General features: G+C 35.4%; 1 protein-coding gene across 1 annotated transcript in view; it reads left to right on the top strand.

Annotated features, from left to right (window-relative positions):
* The window catches only part of LOC128501557 (sodium channel protein type 2 subunit alpha-like), a 57,593-nt gene that overhangs the window by 27,343 nt on the left and 10,780 nt on the right, over window positions 1–19,470 (top strand). The window contains 11 exon segments of the mRNA XM_053471086.1: window positions 910–1,197; window positions 1,670–2,050; window positions 3,267–3,396; window positions 3,607–3,845; window positions 7,081–7,254; window positions 8,544–8,903; window positions 9,254–9,739; window positions 10,666–10,786; window positions 12,942–13,096; window positions 14,211–14,384; window positions 18,117–18,239. Of these exon segments, the coding sequence (XP_053327061.1) occupies window positions 910–1,197; window positions 1,670–2,050; window positions 3,267–3,396; window positions 3,607–3,845; window positions 7,081–7,254; window positions 8,544–8,903; window positions 9,254–9,739; window positions 10,666–10,786; window positions 12,942–13,096; window positions 14,211–14,384; window positions 18,117–18,239 (2,631 nt within the window).

Here is a 19,470-nt window from a genome sequence, read left to right as displayed (position 1 = left end):
TCAGCTCTTTTAAAACAGTTGCCACCTACTAACCATACCTGGGACCTCTCCTAGGTCTCAGAGTCACTCTCCTCTTTCTCTGGACAAGAGAGCAGCGTGTATCCATGCTCACTCCCAATCCAATTCCCCTCCCATTCCTAACCCATTTAATGCTATCTAGGGTTAACCCCACCCCTGTCTGCAGCTATTCCCGCCCAGCCCATGGCTAACCACGCCCCCTGTGTGGCTAACCCCACCCATGTGGATAACTAGCCCCGCCCATCATAAAGCCACTGCCTCAGAAGAGGAAGAGCTCAGGGTAGATACTCAAAGTTGACAGCAAGATACGGGACATCCTGTTTGTTCTATTTGCTCTCTTATGGTCCGCAATATACAACCAATAAGAAAGCATCAACATTACTTAACACAAATATCTCGCAGAATGAACCCCTGACACCACTTACTGTAGGTCTCTCTGTTCCTATTTAAATATGTCAGAGAAGGCAGCATTTGTTATCACTATGAAATGTGAATTCTCCTAAATTAAGTAATGTGAAAAATATGGTATTTTTCATCTATTATAGTTTAGGCTTCTTCTTGTGTAATAGAATAAGTTGCATGATCATTACGTATGCATATTACTCTTAACTGTGGGGAAGAAAAACGTATTCTGGCCCTATTCCAAAATCCATGCATACCTCAATTATGGTATTGCTCAGCACTTGGTTATTTAAAACCATTGTAGATATTCATGACTTTGGAGTCCCACAGTAAACATTCTTTAAAGAAAAGTGAATTCTGTAAAATTGGCCTATGTGATTATTTACATTTGTCTAATTTCATTGACTACCAATACTGCTTTGTGTTTATTACATTTGAAAAATCTTTGTAGTATTGCAGTTTAGAGTTATATTTCTTGTCATATGGTAGGCAGCGGCAGCAGCAGCAGAAGCCATGGCAGGATCCAAAGAGTTTAGTGGTGGGACAGGTTATGGTGGTCTCTCGGAGAGCTCTTCGGAAGCCTCAATGCTAAGCTCAAAAAGTGCCAAGGAAAGGAGAAATAGAAGAAAAAAAAGAAAACAAAAGGAGCAGGGAGATGGAGATGATGAAAAATTCCACAAGTCAACATCAGAGACTAGCATTAAAAGGAAAGGTTTCCGTTTCTCCATTGAAGGAAACAGGTTGACATACGAAAAGAAATACTCTTCCCCATGTGAGGTACAGTAGCCTTTCTTTACTTTGACATAGCTAAAGCATTATGGTCGTATAAGGAGATTCAGTATAGGATTATGATCCTAGTAGAATAGAAAGGGTTCATCTGTAGTACAAAATATATACATCATGATAACAATGAAATGTAAACATTTTCCAATTTATTTCATTGACCATTAGGTGCATCATCGGTAATGCCAATAATGATGATAGTAACAGCAATAATAATAATAATCAGATTCTACCTAGCAGGAAATGTTAATGCATCCTAAACATAATGTTAATGCATACTAAACAATATGTTAATACTTAGTAAGAAGTCATCTCTGATTCAGAGTGGATGGCTACATACATTTAAGATGTGCAATATCAGTAATTATACATAGTTCAAGTCATATTCCACTATTATGTTGTTCTAAAAATCACATTATTACTTAAAATATTTAAATATTTGTTTGTTTTGTGTTTTTTTTAACAGTCATTACTTAATATTCGAGACTCCATGTTTTCCCCAAGGCGCAATAGCAGAACCAGCCTCTTTAGCTTCAGAGGCCGTGGGAAGGATGTTGGTTCGGAAAATGACTTTGCAGATGATGAACACAGCACCTTTGAGGACAACGAGAGCAGAAGGGGTTCCTTGTTTGTACCGCACAGACATGGGGAACGGAGGAACAGTAACATTAGTCAAGCCAGCAAGACATCAAAAACCATGCCAGTGCATCCAGTGAATGTCAAGTTGCACAGCACGGTGGATTGCAATGGAGTGGTCTCCCTGCTTGGTGGTCCATCTGGTCCAACCTCGCCTGCTGGACTACTTCTGCCAGAGGTGATAATAGATAAACCAGCTTCTGATGACAATGTAAGGAAGTTTCAAATAGTTAAGGCATGGTAGCCTTTTCCCAGTGTCTCCATAAGGAACGCTCTTTGGTTGGTCAAGCATTGGAATGTGCCTGCTTTTGCAATGCCAATAATGTACTAACAGGAACAGTTCTAAATTAAAATATATCTCTATCAGACTAACAATTAATACTCTGAAACATGCAGTATGAACAAAATTATGTCCGCTAAATTGATACACCCCAGGCATGACAATATGTTTTAAGATAAACTAAAATCTAATACATGAGCACATACAATATATACATGCAGACACACATATGTAATTCCTTCTAAGCAAACCAATAATTCTTAAAATGTCTTAAAATCTCAAGAATTAATTAAAATATAATCTATTTTGGATATAGTAAGACTGGTCTATGCGCTAGTTTTAGGTTTTAAGGAGGATCCTTAGAAAATCCCCATTACCCTATTGTAAAGAACGTCTTATTTTTGTATAGTTCTATATTGAGAAGTAAGTTACTGGCCAAGTTTTTAAACTAATTTTAGACTTTCATTTTAAATGGTAAATACGTTTATTTTTCAAGACGTTTGTTGCAAAGTTTGGCATTCACAACTATCTGTGATGCTAGAAACAGAAGAAAATATTGTTTCATGAACCAACAATCAGTACATTGTATGGTTTATGTTCTGTACCATTTTTTTTTAACAATTCTAGAAATTCATTCAATAATGCTGGGCTTGCCTTATTGAGATCCAGCTATAAGCTTCAATCTGGAGAACTCCTTGGAACCTGAGTTCCAAGCATGCTCTTCTGAATACTTAAGCCCTCATGAAAGTGATGCCTCAGTGTCACATATGACACATATGACACAATAAAATAACACAATACAATATAAGCAGTTATTTTGCATAAAGTTGGACGTCCTACATAAGTAGTATATAACCAGTAAACCAGAATAACCACATGCAACTCTTTCTTTCACCTTTCTCTCTCTATATATACTCCTTTCTGAACGTCTTTTGCATGTATTCAGCTAAACAGACAATTTACCCTTTCACTACCTCTGGCACCCACACCTTTAATACATCCAAAAGAACAAAATAGTTAGAAAAAAAAAGCACGCAATGCAAAACAGCTATATATCTTGCACTGAGCATGTCCCCTTACATTAGCAGAATTAATTTTAAAATGACAATATAAAGTATTTTCTATAATAACTTTCATTACTCAATAGGGCGTCAACACGGAAAATGAATTGAGAAGGAGGCTGAGTTCCTATCATGTTTCCATGGACTTTCTGGAAGATCCTATTCTGAGACAAAGAGCCTTGAGTATTGCTAGCAATCTCACTAATACAATGGAAGGTATGTGTCAAAGGACCACTTGTATCTGTCAACCATAAGATTCCCATCTTGAGTTATTAAGTTAAATATTGAGCAATTCTGGTGAAAATGGCTTATGTTTCCAATCCACCATAAAATGTATGGAATGCTTCTGTTCATTAATATTGTTTTTACTCTGGGTTTTTACTCTAGCATTTTGTATTTCATTTATCTGTAATATTCTTTTCACAGAACTTGAGGAGTCCAGAGGAAAATGCCCACCATGCTGGAATAAATTTGCCAACACGTACCTTATCTGGGAGTGCTGTGACTGCTGGTTAAAATTAAAACGCGTGCTCTACATGATTGTGATGGATCCATTTGTTGATCTAGCTATTACTATCTGCATTGTTTTAAACACATTGTTTATGGCCATGGAGCATTACCCAATAACCGAAGAATTTAATAATTTCTTAAATGTGGGAAATTTGGTAAGTTGCACCAATCATGTTTTTCAAAATACTATCTAAATAACGAGTTAGCCAGAAAACGGGAGGGCAAGATTTCACCATGAGCTGAGCCCAGCCAGATGCCACACTTGATATAGATTTAAGGTTAGTCATGTCCATAGAAAATAAAATTAGCATATAAAGCACCTGGTCAGGGTGGAGACATTGCCTCAAGTCTTTCATTATGTGACCCGTTCCACGTGGATTTGCTCATAAAGCATGCAAAATTATTAAAGTTTCTGGTATTTTTTAATTCCCATCGTTGAATACTTCTAAAGGTAAGGTTACCTGAAGCCCACCCCATTTTGTAAGAGTAACCTTGCGAGTAGCTATGCATATTTTAAGAAGTGCCTTTAAGTGTTATCAAAATAATTTCCAGTGCAGTAAATATCTAATTTGTATAGAAATGAAAAGCTTGTAGAACTTTTAGATTTTAGATTGATATACTTTGGAGCACACTATGGATGACCCAAGTTTCAGTATTGCACCTTTTCCGCTGAATGTTACATTTTAGTGCTTTGGATCACCTTACACTAATCAAAAAATCTCTTTCATACAAAAATGAGCCCTTTAATTTTAATCCTGTTTTACATTATGCATTGCCTGGCCATATGGTGGAATTACAGCTGCAATGAAGCCCCACTACGAGCTTACTGCTTGTACAGGACAAAATAAGAGACACATAAAGAAGAAAGCAGATGAACCATTCATAGGGTTTTATATGCGCTGCGTTGTATTCATATACAATTGCATCAACATACCTTGGAACAGGGTGTCTATAACTATACCTTTGTGACTCTCCAGGTCCAGGGTCTCCAGGTGCAGCCCTGCCAGATATGGCTATAACAGTATACCCTTTCAGCAGTTTCTTTTTTTACATGTACTCTATTCATGATTTTCTTTTTGGTGTGAGTCTGAGATCTTATAGTTATTGCCCACATATCACCTGGTAGAACTCAAAAAAAGAAAAAGTCATCTATACCCCTCTAGGTGACACAGTAGTCTCTGTGTCATGAGACTAGGGCACTGGGTTGTAATTAGCTTGGAAAATGTAGATATTATTATTTTTTAATTATGTGAGTATCAGGTTTACAGTTTATGTCTTGACATTCTGTGAGTACTTTTTCTAAATGTAAACTTGTATAAATGTAAACTACCTAAAGCTGGATTACAGCGAGAATGACCAATGAGACATTGCAGCCACATATATGTTACTCTGAAATATATGTTCCGCAACCTAATTCTGGAATTCATAGCTTGAAATGACCGGTATTTACAACCAAAATAAAAATGGGAGCTATTCTTGTCCACCAGTTTTCCATACCATGTGTGTTAGTGTCTGAAAACAGTCTACATGCTAAAATATGACTACCTAAATTAATATTATAATTTTAATTCACATAATTTTTTATTTGAATTTATATCAATCTATGGTTTATGCACCAGTCATTTTAATAATGCATAGAAAAATGTTCCTGGTGCAAAGTTTGGTTGTATCACCATACCTAGTTGCTGCCTATATTAGCCTTTTTTTCCACTCCTTTGTGGAACGTTTTGGTGAAACACAATATTCATAGAATAAAATCTGGTGGTGTCACTTGAAAATAATTAAAGAGCAATTTAAGTGCAAGGTACGTCAGTCATAAGAACGTTCTACTGGTATCTTAAACGATTGTTCCAAAAATTGCTCTTTGTAAATATTGCTCGCCTTGACTAATAAAAGGACAACTTCTATTGTAGAGTTGGGTAGTAAAAAGAAAGCATTCGAAAGATAATTAAGAGCATTCTTATGCTTGATCTTTATTTCAAAATTCAACTACACAATTGTCACAGCTTACATCCTCATTACTAATAAATCCTTTCAAATTCATAACTAATGCTATGATATAATAAGAATTTATTTGGCCCGTAGAACTGCCATGACTTCTTTCGGATTATCCTGAATCCTTCATGAAACTTTTCAATTTCTCATCAGCCAGAAAGATTTTATGTTGCTTTTTATCCTTTTATACCAAAGCCATGAAAAATTAATATGCTGCAGTGCACTTTGTGTGCTATATAATTAGCAACCACACTTTGGCTGAGATTGTCAATTACATTGTTTTCTCTGTTTTGCGTACTTAGAAAAGATAAATTATTAAGCGCATAGTCATTTAGTGCTTTACCATTGGAAATACTGGGTCCATGGGCCTACACATCCTAATGGATTTAAACAGCTACCTATGGCAGTTTTACCTAATTAATGGTGCTACGAAATAAGCCTAAACCCAATTTTTACTAATATTTTAAAATAATCTTTCAAGCTGTGCACTCAATCGCATGATATCTGCTTATCTGTCCATCTGTCCTTCCATGTGTAAGAAGGCCGTTGATACCAAGACTGGAAGAGTCTCTGTTATGTTTTTCACTACCTAATAATCGTTAGGACAGCAGCTTTTTCTCAGGTTACAAATGTAACGATATTTAGTGACATCTTACTTTAGAAGCAGAAAAAATGGAGAGTTCCACTTAAAATGTCCCAAAATGAAGATACCCATCCTCTCAAACTTTTCCTGAACGATTGAATGCGTGTTATAAGATATATCCAAGGAGGTGAATGATTAACAATAAACATGTTGTATATTTGAAAACCAGTTTGTGCTGCCTGGAATTTCAGTACGATTTAAGTAGCTAAATAACTTATTATGAGTTAGCCCCATACCTGGGAACTGTTCAGGTCTGACCTGGAGTCTCTGAGTAAAGCCCTGCTTCCCCTGGTCCTTGAGTTTCTTCTTTCTCCAGGCTGAAGAGAGTTGTTTGGCCACACCCACTCCCCAACCCATGTTCTGTCTACTCATTGGCCACTTCCCCTGACCCCACCCACAAAAACCACTCTGGGGCTAGCCCTGCCTCCACACAAGGCCACACCTCCAGAAGAGGGAGAGACAGGCCATTATCAACTTTGACCTCTGGATTGTCACATTAAAAGCTGTAAAACACTATAAGAATTTGAGCTCCCGGGAAAGGGGGTCATCAGAGGTAGAAATTGGGACAGAGGGATTTGGGATACAAAACAGAGACTCCCAAAAGAATATTGGTAAAGAAAAAAAAAACTTGTTTGTTCTCATTTATTGCAGAATTCACTTTTAAGACTATTTTCTTTTTTAAAACTTTTTTTCTTAATATTATAATATAAGACCACCAATATATCAATTATAACATTATTGATTTCATTTAGGTTTTCACTGGCATTTTCACGGCAGAGATGGTTTTAAAGCTTATTGCTCTAGATCCATATTACTATTTCCAAGTTGGTTGGAACATATTTGATGGCATCATAGTAAGTCTCAGCTTGATGGAACTTGGTCTGTCTGATGTGGAGGGATTATCAGTGCTTCGATCCTTCCGATTGGTAAGTATAAAATGTTCTAAAATGTGTAAAAAAAAACAGCTACAGTACCATGTAAAACAAAACACATGAAAAGATCTGGTAGTGCTTTTGTTAACGTTTTAACATTCAAGGTCTTCATTTCTGATGAAAAAGGCTATAAAAGCTGGATGTGGTTTTCGTCAGAATAGCACAGAGAACTATTTAAAATTAATCTGGCAAGAAATAAAATAAATATTAAATACAGTAAGTGCAGTAGTTATTTACTCTTAGTATAATACCATTAGCCATTTCTTCCAATGCATATTTACTAAAAATGAACCATTTTCATGTGAGATGAAAACACAGTTTAATTATTTTTAAATATATTATTAATTATAACCATAATTGTATAACAACACTGAAAGATCAATTAAGACTTTGTAACATGGGAAACCAACATCTTGCCCACATTTCTAATAATGTGTTTAGTTAGGTGCAATAGTAGCTATACATTTTCTATCCTTTTTATTGTGAACTCACTGACTAGATTTATGGTTAACTAAAAACAGATCATTTTATTATTGACATGTAATAGAAGCTATGGGGTTTTCAAGCAGATTGGGTCATACAAAAGAGCACTTTGAAACCAGCAGTGGACCTGTGGTTTACCATTTGGGCAACAATTATAGCTATTTTATAAGATACAGTTGCTTGATAGCGCAAATATCCAGTGATTTATGTGGTTGTAAGTTAATTTATAAAGCTTGCTGGCAAAGTCAAGAGGTTTAGTTGCTGTCTGACCAAATATTAGAATGGGGAAGAATTGTCATCTAAGTGACATTGACCGTGGTCTTATTGTTGATGTCAGACATGGTGGTTCCATTATCTCAGAAACAGCTAACCTCCTGGAAGTTTCATATACTACAGTCTCTAGAGCTTACAGATAGTTCTGCAATAAATAAAAACATCTAGTGATACACAGCTCTGTGGGCAACATAATAATGAGAAAGGTTGGATGACAATGGCTAGAGGTGTTCAATCTGACAACAGGACAACAAATATTCAACCACTCTTTACAACAGTAATGCGTAATAAGGCGTTTCTGAATGCAGAGTAAGCGTAACGTTTGGCCTGCAACAGAAGACCAAGGTACTAGATAGGCGCATCTATTAGTGGATCCAAAGTTTATGTATTAGGTAATTCTGTTGGGTTTATGTATTGCAATTTTGTTATAAGAAATATTCTCTTGTTCATAAATATGTTAATATTTTAAAAGTGTCTTGTTAACAGTGTTTCAGAACTACTTTTTATTATAATTTATCACATTCCAGCTCCGTGTATTCAAGTTGGCCAAATCCTGGCCTACTTTGAACATGCTGATCAAGATCATCGGTAACTCCGTGGGAGCTTTGGGAAACTTGACCTTAGTGTTGGCAATCATTGTTTTTATTTTTGCCGTGGTCGGGATGCAGCTGTTCGGTAAAAGCTACAAGGACTGTGTTTGTAAAATTGCACCAGAAGATTGTAAACTTCCTCGCTGGCATATGAATGACTTCTTCCACTCCTTCCTCATTGTGTTCCGGGTGCTATGCGGAGAATGGATCGAGACCATGTGGGACTGCATGGAGGTTGCAGGACAAGCTATGTGTCTTACAGTGTTTATGATGGTGATGGTTATTGGAAATCTAGTGGTAAGTTAAACAAAAAGAGGAGAGTCTGTTAAATTCATAAAATTTAAAATTGTAATATAATTATTACTAAGTGTTGATCTTTCAAGACCATTGCTATGGGTGTTATTAATCTTTATTGGTAGGTCTACTCATTTTGCATAAGGTGTGATCAACAAATGGGTTTCATGTATTCCCAATCAATTTATTTGCATTAGGAACATTTTAATCAGGATACACTTCATATTAATACTATTTAAAAAACATGCATGCAAATCTCACATCCATGTTCTGTAAATAATACTCTCACAATGCATCCATATGTAGGTAAAAAAAAATAATATTCTTTTTTCTCTTTCAATTATTTTTTATAGGTTTTAAATCTGTTTTTGGCTTTGCTGCTCAGCTCATTTAGTTCTGACAATCTCACCGCTACAGACGAAGATAATGAAATGAACAATCTTCAGATTGCTGTAGGCCGAATGCACAATGGAATAGCCTACGTGAAAAGAACTGTCCGGGAGTTTTTCCAGAAGGCGTTTGTTAAAAAGCAGAAGGCACTAGATGAGACCAAACCTCTGGAAGACATGCAGAACCAAAAGGACAGCTGTATTTCCAACCACACTACAGTGGAAATAAGCAAAGACCTTGACTATCTGAAAGATGGAAACGGAACAACTGCAACAAGTGGGATAGGCAGTAGTGTTGAGAAGTACATTATTGATGAGAGTGACTATATGTCCTTTATACACAACCCAAGCCTTACAGTGACTGTACCAATTGCTGTTGGAGAATCAGATTTTGAGAATTTGAATACAGAGGAATTTAGCAGCGAGTCTGATTTGGAAGAAAGCAAAGAGGTAAGATTATTTGCCAAATTATTTTGGTTGGCATTAAAGAAGCCTTCCTGGGAAGTTCTCAAGGACCCCCAATCTCTCCATATCGGAGCCATGAGAGGGAGTTGATGGGTGGTTTACAACAATTGAGGGGAGAATAGGTAGAACCTGGTGGGGAGTGGTAGGGGCTAAACACCACTGTCTCAGTGATGCCGAGGTGACTCATGCCTGGACCCTCCAAAATGAAACCTTTCATGCAACCAAACATGATTAAGAATTTTGAAAGGGGGGGTTTGGGCTAGGCTCCCTAGGCCCACTTTCTGCTTACTTGTTACAGTATAATTTACATATTAACAAAATCTAACACTGTACACTGACACTACCCCACACATACTCACTCTAACACACATGCCTAACACACAGAGACTAAAACACACACACTTCTCCGCCACTTACCTACAGTGCGGTGAGCCTTTCTTCAGATCAGCTCATATGAGCTGCAACACCTGGCCATGTAATTTTGTGATACGTGACCCCAGCAAGCCCACCCAGTGGACCAGCTGCCTGGTACCTAAACCTGGCTGTGGTAGTTGCTGAGATGGGGTCCACTTAGTGAATGAGGTCCTTCTCCTGACACAGGATGTCTGTGTTGGCACAAAAAAGCACTGCGCTACAGCGTGTCAGATGTAGCAGACTCCCTTCTATGAGTTTGTACATCTTACATACTTTAGGGTGGCACTTTATATGTGCAGCATATATATGAAAACATGGCCCCATATATTGTCTTTTTCATCTTCCTACTTCAGTATATCACTTAGCCATCTTATTAGAACTTATGTTTCACTTGACAATTCATAATACAAAAATGTGCCATCAATGTGAGTCTGTTTTTCGCCGTGAGTCCTGTATGTTGGAAATATGATGTGTATTTCTTAACCGTTTGCTTGTAGAAATTGAATTCTAGCTCGTCTGAAGGTAGTACGATTGATATCAGGCCACCTGGTGAAGGTGAAGTCCCTGCCGTCGTGGAGCCTGAGGTAGAGGCTGAACCAGAGGCTTGCTTTACAGAAGGTAATTGAGACAAACTGCGACAATTTGTATTTCTCAAATAATGATTACGTTCTATTTATTTGTGTGCTGTAAAATAAAAGTAACCTTGTAATTATTACGGTTCACAATTATAATAATTAAAGCTTCCACAGTAATTTTCTCCCACTGTCATTTATAACACATTACAATTACAAAATACAGAAAATAGTGTTATACCTAAAATAAGCATGACAGGGATAGAAATATAGAATAGAACAGAATGACGCCTTTTTTTATTAATATTGAAAAACAAAACAATAACAATTATTATTGTCCAATTTGTAGACAGATTGCCAGTTTTTCGTTTATTCGCGGACATGGTTTCTATCTATAATTTATAATTAGATTTGTTTTGGTATATTGTAGAAGAACAATTCTTTAGACATTTTTTACCCAGTGCTTACATTTACCTTCAAGGCAACCTTAGTAATTTATAACGTCCCATAATATTCTAAAACAATTTTTGTTTTTTGAACATATGGTGCAGAATTCCATCAGTCCATATTTTTTATTTTCAAAACTATAATAAAAATGTTTTATTAGTTTACATGTGCGTTTTTCATGATATCACGACCCCCGATCCCTGCATGGCACCAAGGACCAAGTATTTTTACCAACGTCAGCTAGTTGATATACCAATAGTGATGTTTTTTCCAGGACAGGTTACCATGGTAGCCAACAGCCATACTGGCCAAAGGCAATGATGGTATCTTCATTTTACTTTTGTAATGTTTGAGGTTTGTTAATGTTTGATAAACTGCACATCTGTCACAGACCGATCAGTGTCTTTTTCTCCCCAAAGGAAGCCTGAACGTTTAAATGTTAAGGCACGGCTTTCATTTTTAACAGACGCTGTGTCCTAGCTCTGTTATCTTAGCCCAATTTTCAAGGCAAACACTCTGACTCTTATAATACTGCCTTGTTATAAACAATTGAATGTCTTAATTACCTACACACCGACAACCTAACTAAGGAAAGTTAATGGACAAAAGGCTTTCATTAGCTAAACAGCAATTAATTAGCATTACCACAATAAGCTCTTTGTAAGTTCGTAAGTATTGGAACAGGGAGAGTCACCCAAAATATCACATGACTGACAACAATAGCAACCTATAGGTCTAAGGGAATTTTATTGGAACAATAAACTAGGTTGTCTTCAATGTAAACTACATTACTGTATAGAGCACTCTTATTTAATGCTGAAAAAGGTTTCTTTTCAATGCTACCTCCCCTCTACTGTAGCTCTTCTAAACCTTTGCCTGCCTCAACCCAGCCAGTGGTGGGGCCTGGGTGCAGTATCTCTTTACCCTCCCCCATAACTAAAACTCAATAACATCCAAACTTGCTCTAACACCCACTCATTCTAGCACCATGCACTTACACATACACACACACACTATTTCCCTCCCTTCTCACAGCACTAACCTAAGGCTCACCCTTCACGCTCACCACACACACTCATGCTTAAACCAAACACTAACACCAACACACACGCTAACACCAAACACTAACACACACTAATGCTAAAACCATGCACTAACACCAAGCAAAACATGCATCTTAACATCATATGCTAACACAGAACCTCGTGCTAACAGCATACACTAACACACGCTCTAATACCATACAGTAACATGCACGCAAATATGCTAACGCAATACACACACATGCAAACACCATACGCTAACACACACTGACTCTAATATCATACACTTACACATTCACACAAACTCTCCAACACCATACACTTGTACAGACACACACTCACTTGAACACTATACACTTACACACATGCATGGACACATACTCATTCTCTTCCATCATCCCTGCAGCTTACACAGCACACCTCCCTCACCTCGCTTGGAGCCCTGTCTTCACTACTGCTTGCACTCTAAGTGCGAGTTAACATGCTGCTGCCACCCTACTATCGTGCCTTGTCTAGGGTGCTCCTGAATAGGACAAAGTTAATAAGTTGAAGACCAGTAAAAGATAAAGATGACAGCTAATACAATTTAGCATGGCCTTAGGATTAGATACTGTCATGTGACAAGTTACCATCAAAAATCTATTTTTATCTATTTATTTGATGGCATTCATCCATTGGCAAGTCAATTTCCTTGTTTAATTTTGCTTACAGGTTGTATTAGGAAATTCCCATGTTGTGATGTTAGTACTCTAGAAGGGAAAGGGAAGTCTTGGTGGAACTTAAGAAAAACCTGCTTCAAGATAGTAGAGCACAACTGGTTTGAGACTTTTATTATCTTCATGATCCTTCTCAGCAGTGGTGCTCTGGTAAGTAGATAATAATATTACAGATTTTTTTGTGTTTTGTTGTTGCTGTGTTATATTTTAGACGTATGTGTAAAGTAATGTGATGTTTAGTCTTAAATGAGGTGCGTTTGTGAACATTAACCACCTACTAAAAATGTACATGGGCTAAAAGCCCCTTTTTATGTGATGTCCCTTTCTATATTATACCAGTCTTTATTATACCTATATACAACATTTTAGCATGTTTGCTTCTTTTCACTATGATCAATTTATGTCTATGTTATATATGAGAGCCGGTGTCTGCCACGTCACTTGTTCTAATTGATGCAGGTAGCCACGATAATAGCTTTACACGGGAAATGCATAGATTTCAACAAATTGTAGCACAGGAGGTTGATGTTTGGTAAAACTCAGTAAGGGTATTACTAATTACAACCTACTCTTTTTGTAATGAAAGGATTATTTTGCAGTGTGCAATTTTCACTGCAGGCCCAACGTTATTGATTTATTGTCACACACATAATGGCAGTGCTCAAGCATTCGTACGGGTAAAAATAAACCATGGCAAGTTTAAATAACACACGCTGATGAATGTCACCTGACTATCTAGACTCTTCCAAGTTTGTCTCTGAATCTAGCGCGATTGTTGTTTTTAAAGTTTTTATTTTATTCTTAAGTTATTCAGATGTATACTTTGTAGTTCTACCATCCACCAGAACCAGCTCATTTTTTTTTTAGTTTTCCCCCATTTCTTCCATTCCTCATGATTCCATTTTAAATTGGAATCCATCCCAAACAGAAAGTTTTAAGACCCTAAGCCTCGAACCTCTAGAAGCCATGCAGTTGAAGCTTAAAACTTGTGATAGTGTGGCACGGTGGTAGAATTCCCACTTTGCACAATGGAGTTAATTAATTATTATGTTTTTACTTATGTAAATTAGAAAATACTAGGACGTTGTGTATTTGGATCAGGGTCAATTTGTAATTAAACAGTTCCCATTTAAACTTTTAAAATTGGTCCCCAGACCTCTAATATTACTGATAGGAAACAGAATTTCACTAAGCCTTTGATATGAAATGAAATGTTTTTTTGATAGTTCAGCTAATAAATCTGAAACCCCGAAAATAATTACAGGCCTTTGAAGACATATACATTGAACAAAGGAAAGCAATAAAGACAATGCTGGAATATGCCGACAAGGTCTTCACTTACATTTTTATCCTGGAAATGCTGCTGAAATGGGTTGCCTACGGATTTGCTAAGTATTTTACCAACGCATGGTGCTGGTTGGATTTCCTGATTGTTGATGTAGGTATTATAAATACATATATTTTTTCCCATTTACACTAAGTGCCTTTATTATCCTTCTTTTGTTTAACTATGATATTGGTTCTGTTAGAAGAAGTTGCAGTTTTTATACATTTTGCACTGAAATATAAATGGACAAAAGGGTGATAAAGTAATATTATATTGTATTCTTGCTGAGTATTGTATGCACTGTCTCTTATAGGTAAATATTAAGGAATATGAAAAAGGCTAAAAATAATATTTAAAACCTTTCTAGAAACAGAAAAAAATGGTTGAGGGATTCATATTTTTCTAAATTTGTAAGCAGTACAATTAAGAACATTGTGTTTTTACTGTGTTCTACTCTAATTTTGCATTCATGTTGACTAATGCCTTACATTATATAGAATGTCTAGTTTTGAGACCATATTACGGCATTGTGTGACATAGTATTCAGTAAATTACTGTGACTTCATTTTATGCATGCAAGAAGATACAAAATAACATTACTTGCCTGCTCAGATTCACTAGCGCCATTTTATGTGAATTATTTTTATTCTGGGCTCTTGATTTTATATAAGAAATAATCGGATGCTATAGGGTGTATGGCTGTGTATTGATTGGCACCCCAATGTAGTAAGTACGTTGTTATGGAAGGTTATAAGTGTAAATTGGCTAGACTCCACACAAAATATATCACGGCGAATAAGTATAAAGATGTAGTAAGAAATTGATGAACTCTTTCACCAAGTGTCATCCAGTCTTGGAACTTTTAAGTCATCTTAGAAATCATTTTTTGCATTTTACTTGTAAGACTAAGTATAGGTTTTGAAGGTGCTTAAATAGAAGTATACTGCAAATATAGACCAACATTTCAAATTTATTTTATTTTGAGGAAAAATTGGGGTAAGAGATTAGTGAATGATTAGATTTGTCTAACTGAAACACTAATATCACTCTGCTTTACTACAACATCTCTTGAATTTGTCTTTTTATTGCTTCCATTGATATGGGAGGCCATCCTCACAGAAATCTGTCTACTGCATTAATGTCTATAGTTTAGTCTGTAGAAACTCAAGAAGAAATGACTCTGTAGTGGTATAACCTTCCCTATAGTTTGAATAAGATTACATGGCCATACATTTATTTTGCTTTATGTTGAATGAGTTGTGTGCCTGAAATAAGCTTGACCAGTTAAATAATACAGTTATGGGTTTTTTTGTTAAATGGTATAACAATGTGTATGTTGCTTTCATAATCTTATTTATTATACATAAGTATTGGTAATCTTACATGTCAATGTGGCACTTGGCAAGTGTATGCAAAGAAAGAAATTGAAATGATGGGAATGCTACTTCTTTAAATAACATATTTTACCCAAAACCATCATTCTGTTTTGTTAGGTAAAACATTTAGATACGCCCTAATAAAAACACAACTTGACACCTTTTGCTAATTAATATTTACATTAATATACAAATATATATTTACATATATTTTCTAAATTAAATAACATAGTATTATTGTTGTAAGCAAATGTATATTTAATATAAAATATATACATTGTACATTAACCTTTTTTATAGGGAAGTGGTCAAATGTTATTTTCAGAGATTCAAATGTTTTGTAATTTGTTAAAAAGTAATCATTTTTTAAGTAACTTTATTGTAGTCTGCTAGAACAAGAGAACAGAGTTTATATACATATATATATATATATATATATTATGGCATATTATGAGATTTAATATTTGTGCATACTATCTGTATTCTGTGGAATGCCAGAGCACCTTTACTTAATCTAAACAATTAAATACATTATACCAATGAGAATTTATCTGAAAAAGTATATTTAGCAAAATGAAAAAGGTGTTTAGAAGTTTAAAAATAAATATTTATTTTAAAGCTAAATGTGCGTATTGTTTGTCATTTAGCAAAATATTTTGCATATATGTCATCGATAAACCAGTATGACTTATAGCTTTCTGAATTGTATATCGTATCATATTTGCGAGAATTCACTGTTCTCAGGTCTGTTCCCATTGGTTATCGAGCACTCATAAGCCATACTAAAAAAGACACAGTTTATGTTTATTAATATGTTATAAAATATGTCCGTACATTATGATGAAGTTATCGATATGTGACACTGATGTTTATATAGATATTGTGCTTGTTTGTGTGAATATGTTGTCAGTATTTTTAGTAGCGATCCCAAATTAACTTTTAAAACCTTCAAAGAACTTTCTTTTAATAACCGATACTTGAAATATTACCCATTATATGTGACAAAATTTGATTAACTCCATTTTTCTATTCTTTTTTTTTTTTGCTTCTGTTGAAAAGCATTAATATATTTAGATATTATGTATTTTGGCTTTGGTTTTATGTTTTGTTTTCAGCAGACATGATTTCAGTTGTAAAATTGTTGCTTTAGGTTCCCCATATTTCTCAGATGGACCTACAAACTTGGCTCTAATAAAGTAATTGAAATTTGAAATACCTTGGAACTATACTTAAAGTTGCATATGGTGTCCAGCATTCTCTCTCCTAAATATTGTTGCATTGTTACAAGAGGAAGACAAAAACTAACCACAACATTAAAATGGATCAGATACAAAACATATAAAATCATTCACACATATTAAGGCATACTGGCACAAAACACGATTTAAATCTAATTAATCATATAATTCAACTATGAATCATGTTAAAGTTTAGGTTTAAAAGTATTTACACATATGGGTAGCAGATTATAACAAGGATTATGTCTGAGAAGCAGAGGGAAATGTTAAAATGCATTTGCAAGAGATGAAATTATGACATTAATAGATTGTTAAGATGATATATGAGGAAGGAACGGAGGATGAGCTCATACTGAGTAATAGAAGTTCTTGTTCCTTTTATATTATATTGTTTAATGCTGGCAATTACATAAAAAGAGGTCTAGATATTAGCCCACGGATATCATATAGATTTCTAAATCAAAGACTGATATCAAAAATCATTTGAAATCAGATGTTTTCTGGCCTGCTTCAATTTCCCAGATTTGGCAATCTAAAAAACTTGCACTATGGTTGCAAATAAATAGCCGATTAATTTACAACATCACTGAGCAGGGTGGTAAACCTGTTACCATCTATCTGTTGATGAATAGCATCTCAACCAATGATGAGAGGAGTGGTTGGCCACATACCAGCTGGATGGTGAAAGGTTCTACCCTCTTGCTCACGCACAAGCCATATAGTAGGATTTTTACAGGTTTTGATTAACAATGCCATTAATTCTGAACAGATTTCAATCATATCCCTTTTGGCTGGGGCACTCCAGTATGATCAACTAACTGCTATTAAATCTCTAAGGACCTTGAGGGCATTGAGGCCTCTGCGCGCATTGTCAAGATTTGAAGGAATAAGGGTAAGCCCAGTAGACTGCGACCTAGGACCTTCTGATCTAAATTTTTCTTTTTTTGCTTTTTTTCTTACTTGGCCTTACTTTTCTTTCACCTGAAACTGAAGCTCTAGGGGAAAAAATAGGAGAATAAGATTGCAGTGTTAAAACTACCAGGTCTCTTCGGGTGCTGCGATAACCATTATTCTCTAACCTCTTTTAAAGATCTCTCCTAGGTTTAGGATGAAGATGAAGAAAATCAAGGAGCATCTTTGTACCAAACTCCTATGTGCTTGATGCAGTAAATGTATGTATAGAGAATAAAGATGACCAATGAGACTATTACTTTTTTGTTTTTGTGTAGGTCTCTTTGGTTAGCTTAGTAGCTAATGCCTTGGGCTACTCAGAATTAGGGGCTATAAAGTCCCTTAGGACACTAAGGGCATTGAGACCTCTGAGGGCCCTCTCACGGTTTGAAGGGATGAGGGTAAGATCACATAAAAGAATGTGAAATGCATGCATAGAGAAAATGAAATCATGCATGTGTAAAAAGCATAAGGAATGATTAATCCATTATGAAAGGCTGCAATAACCTCATACCTACTGTTTATCACTAACAGATATTGTATGGGGGTCAAATGCTTTAGCACATTGCAAAAACCATATGCTGTCACTTGTACTAGCTTTTCTTCATATGAGTCTATTCAACAGAAATCCCATAATCATGGGTTTACAGTTTTATACCCCTTTTATGTCTATCCCATAATAAACTTCAAGTAGCTGCCTAATAAAAACATCCAACAAACAAATGAAAACCTATTTTCACATAATGAAATAATAGTTATTTACATGTAATTTTACCCTTTAACCATTTTTTTTTTGTTAAATTAATCTACAAATTCTAACTAGTCCCCCTATAACACCTCCTCTCAATGATTGGTCCAAATAAAACATATCCACCATTGTAGTTTCCAGCTTTCGTCTTTTTTTTATTGAAATGTAAAGTAAACATGCAAGAATAAAAGAGTGGAAGAAACAATACCACACCCAAGTACTGAAAACAAACGCTTGTTCCCTTAAGTTGCCATTGTCTCTAAAAATCAGTTCAAAACGAGGCCCCAGTTTTAGGGCAAAATTATATAAAGGTGAAGGATTTCCTCTTAACACTAATTTGTAATCATGCGTGAAAGTTAGAGCCCAAGTTTAAACATTAAACAACCATCTTCCCCATATGGAAAACAGTAAATCATGCACATCATGAAATATTTCTGTTTAATAGACCCATTAATATAATAATAAAGCCTACAGGCTATAATGGAGTTTGTATTGTCATCAAATGCATGGATGCATTGTCAGTATTCACCCTAACAATACTTTGAAGTAATGAAACATTTTACATGTTACAATATTGTCACTAAATAGGGAGTGTATAGTATACTTTTAGATGAATTCTGTTGACTGACACACAAGATTGTGTGTCATGGATGTATAATGAATGTGTATAAAACACACTCCTTTCTAAGTGTCCTCAAAATATAGAAAAAAAAAATCTCATCAGTAAGATTTGAGAGTAAATCTTTCAAAACTCCTTCTAAACTAACTTTGAAAGAGTTAACGATTGAACAGTAACAATGTTTTTCCATAAATTGTAGATAGATGTGTCAGGTATATTAAAATCTTTTTATAATTATTTTATAACTATGGTACATAATTGGTAA

The sequence above is a fragment of the Spea bombifrons genome, chromosome 7 (assembly GCF_027358695.1).
Source record: "Spea bombifrons isolate aSpeBom1 chromosome 7, aSpeBom1.2.pri, whole genome shotgun sequence".
Classification (NCBI taxonomy): Eukaryota; Metazoa; Chordata; class Amphibia; order Anura; family Pelobatidae; genus Spea; species Spea bombifrons.
Note: the sequence above shows the minus strand (reverse complement) of the source record. Positions and strands in the feature narration are given on the sequence as shown.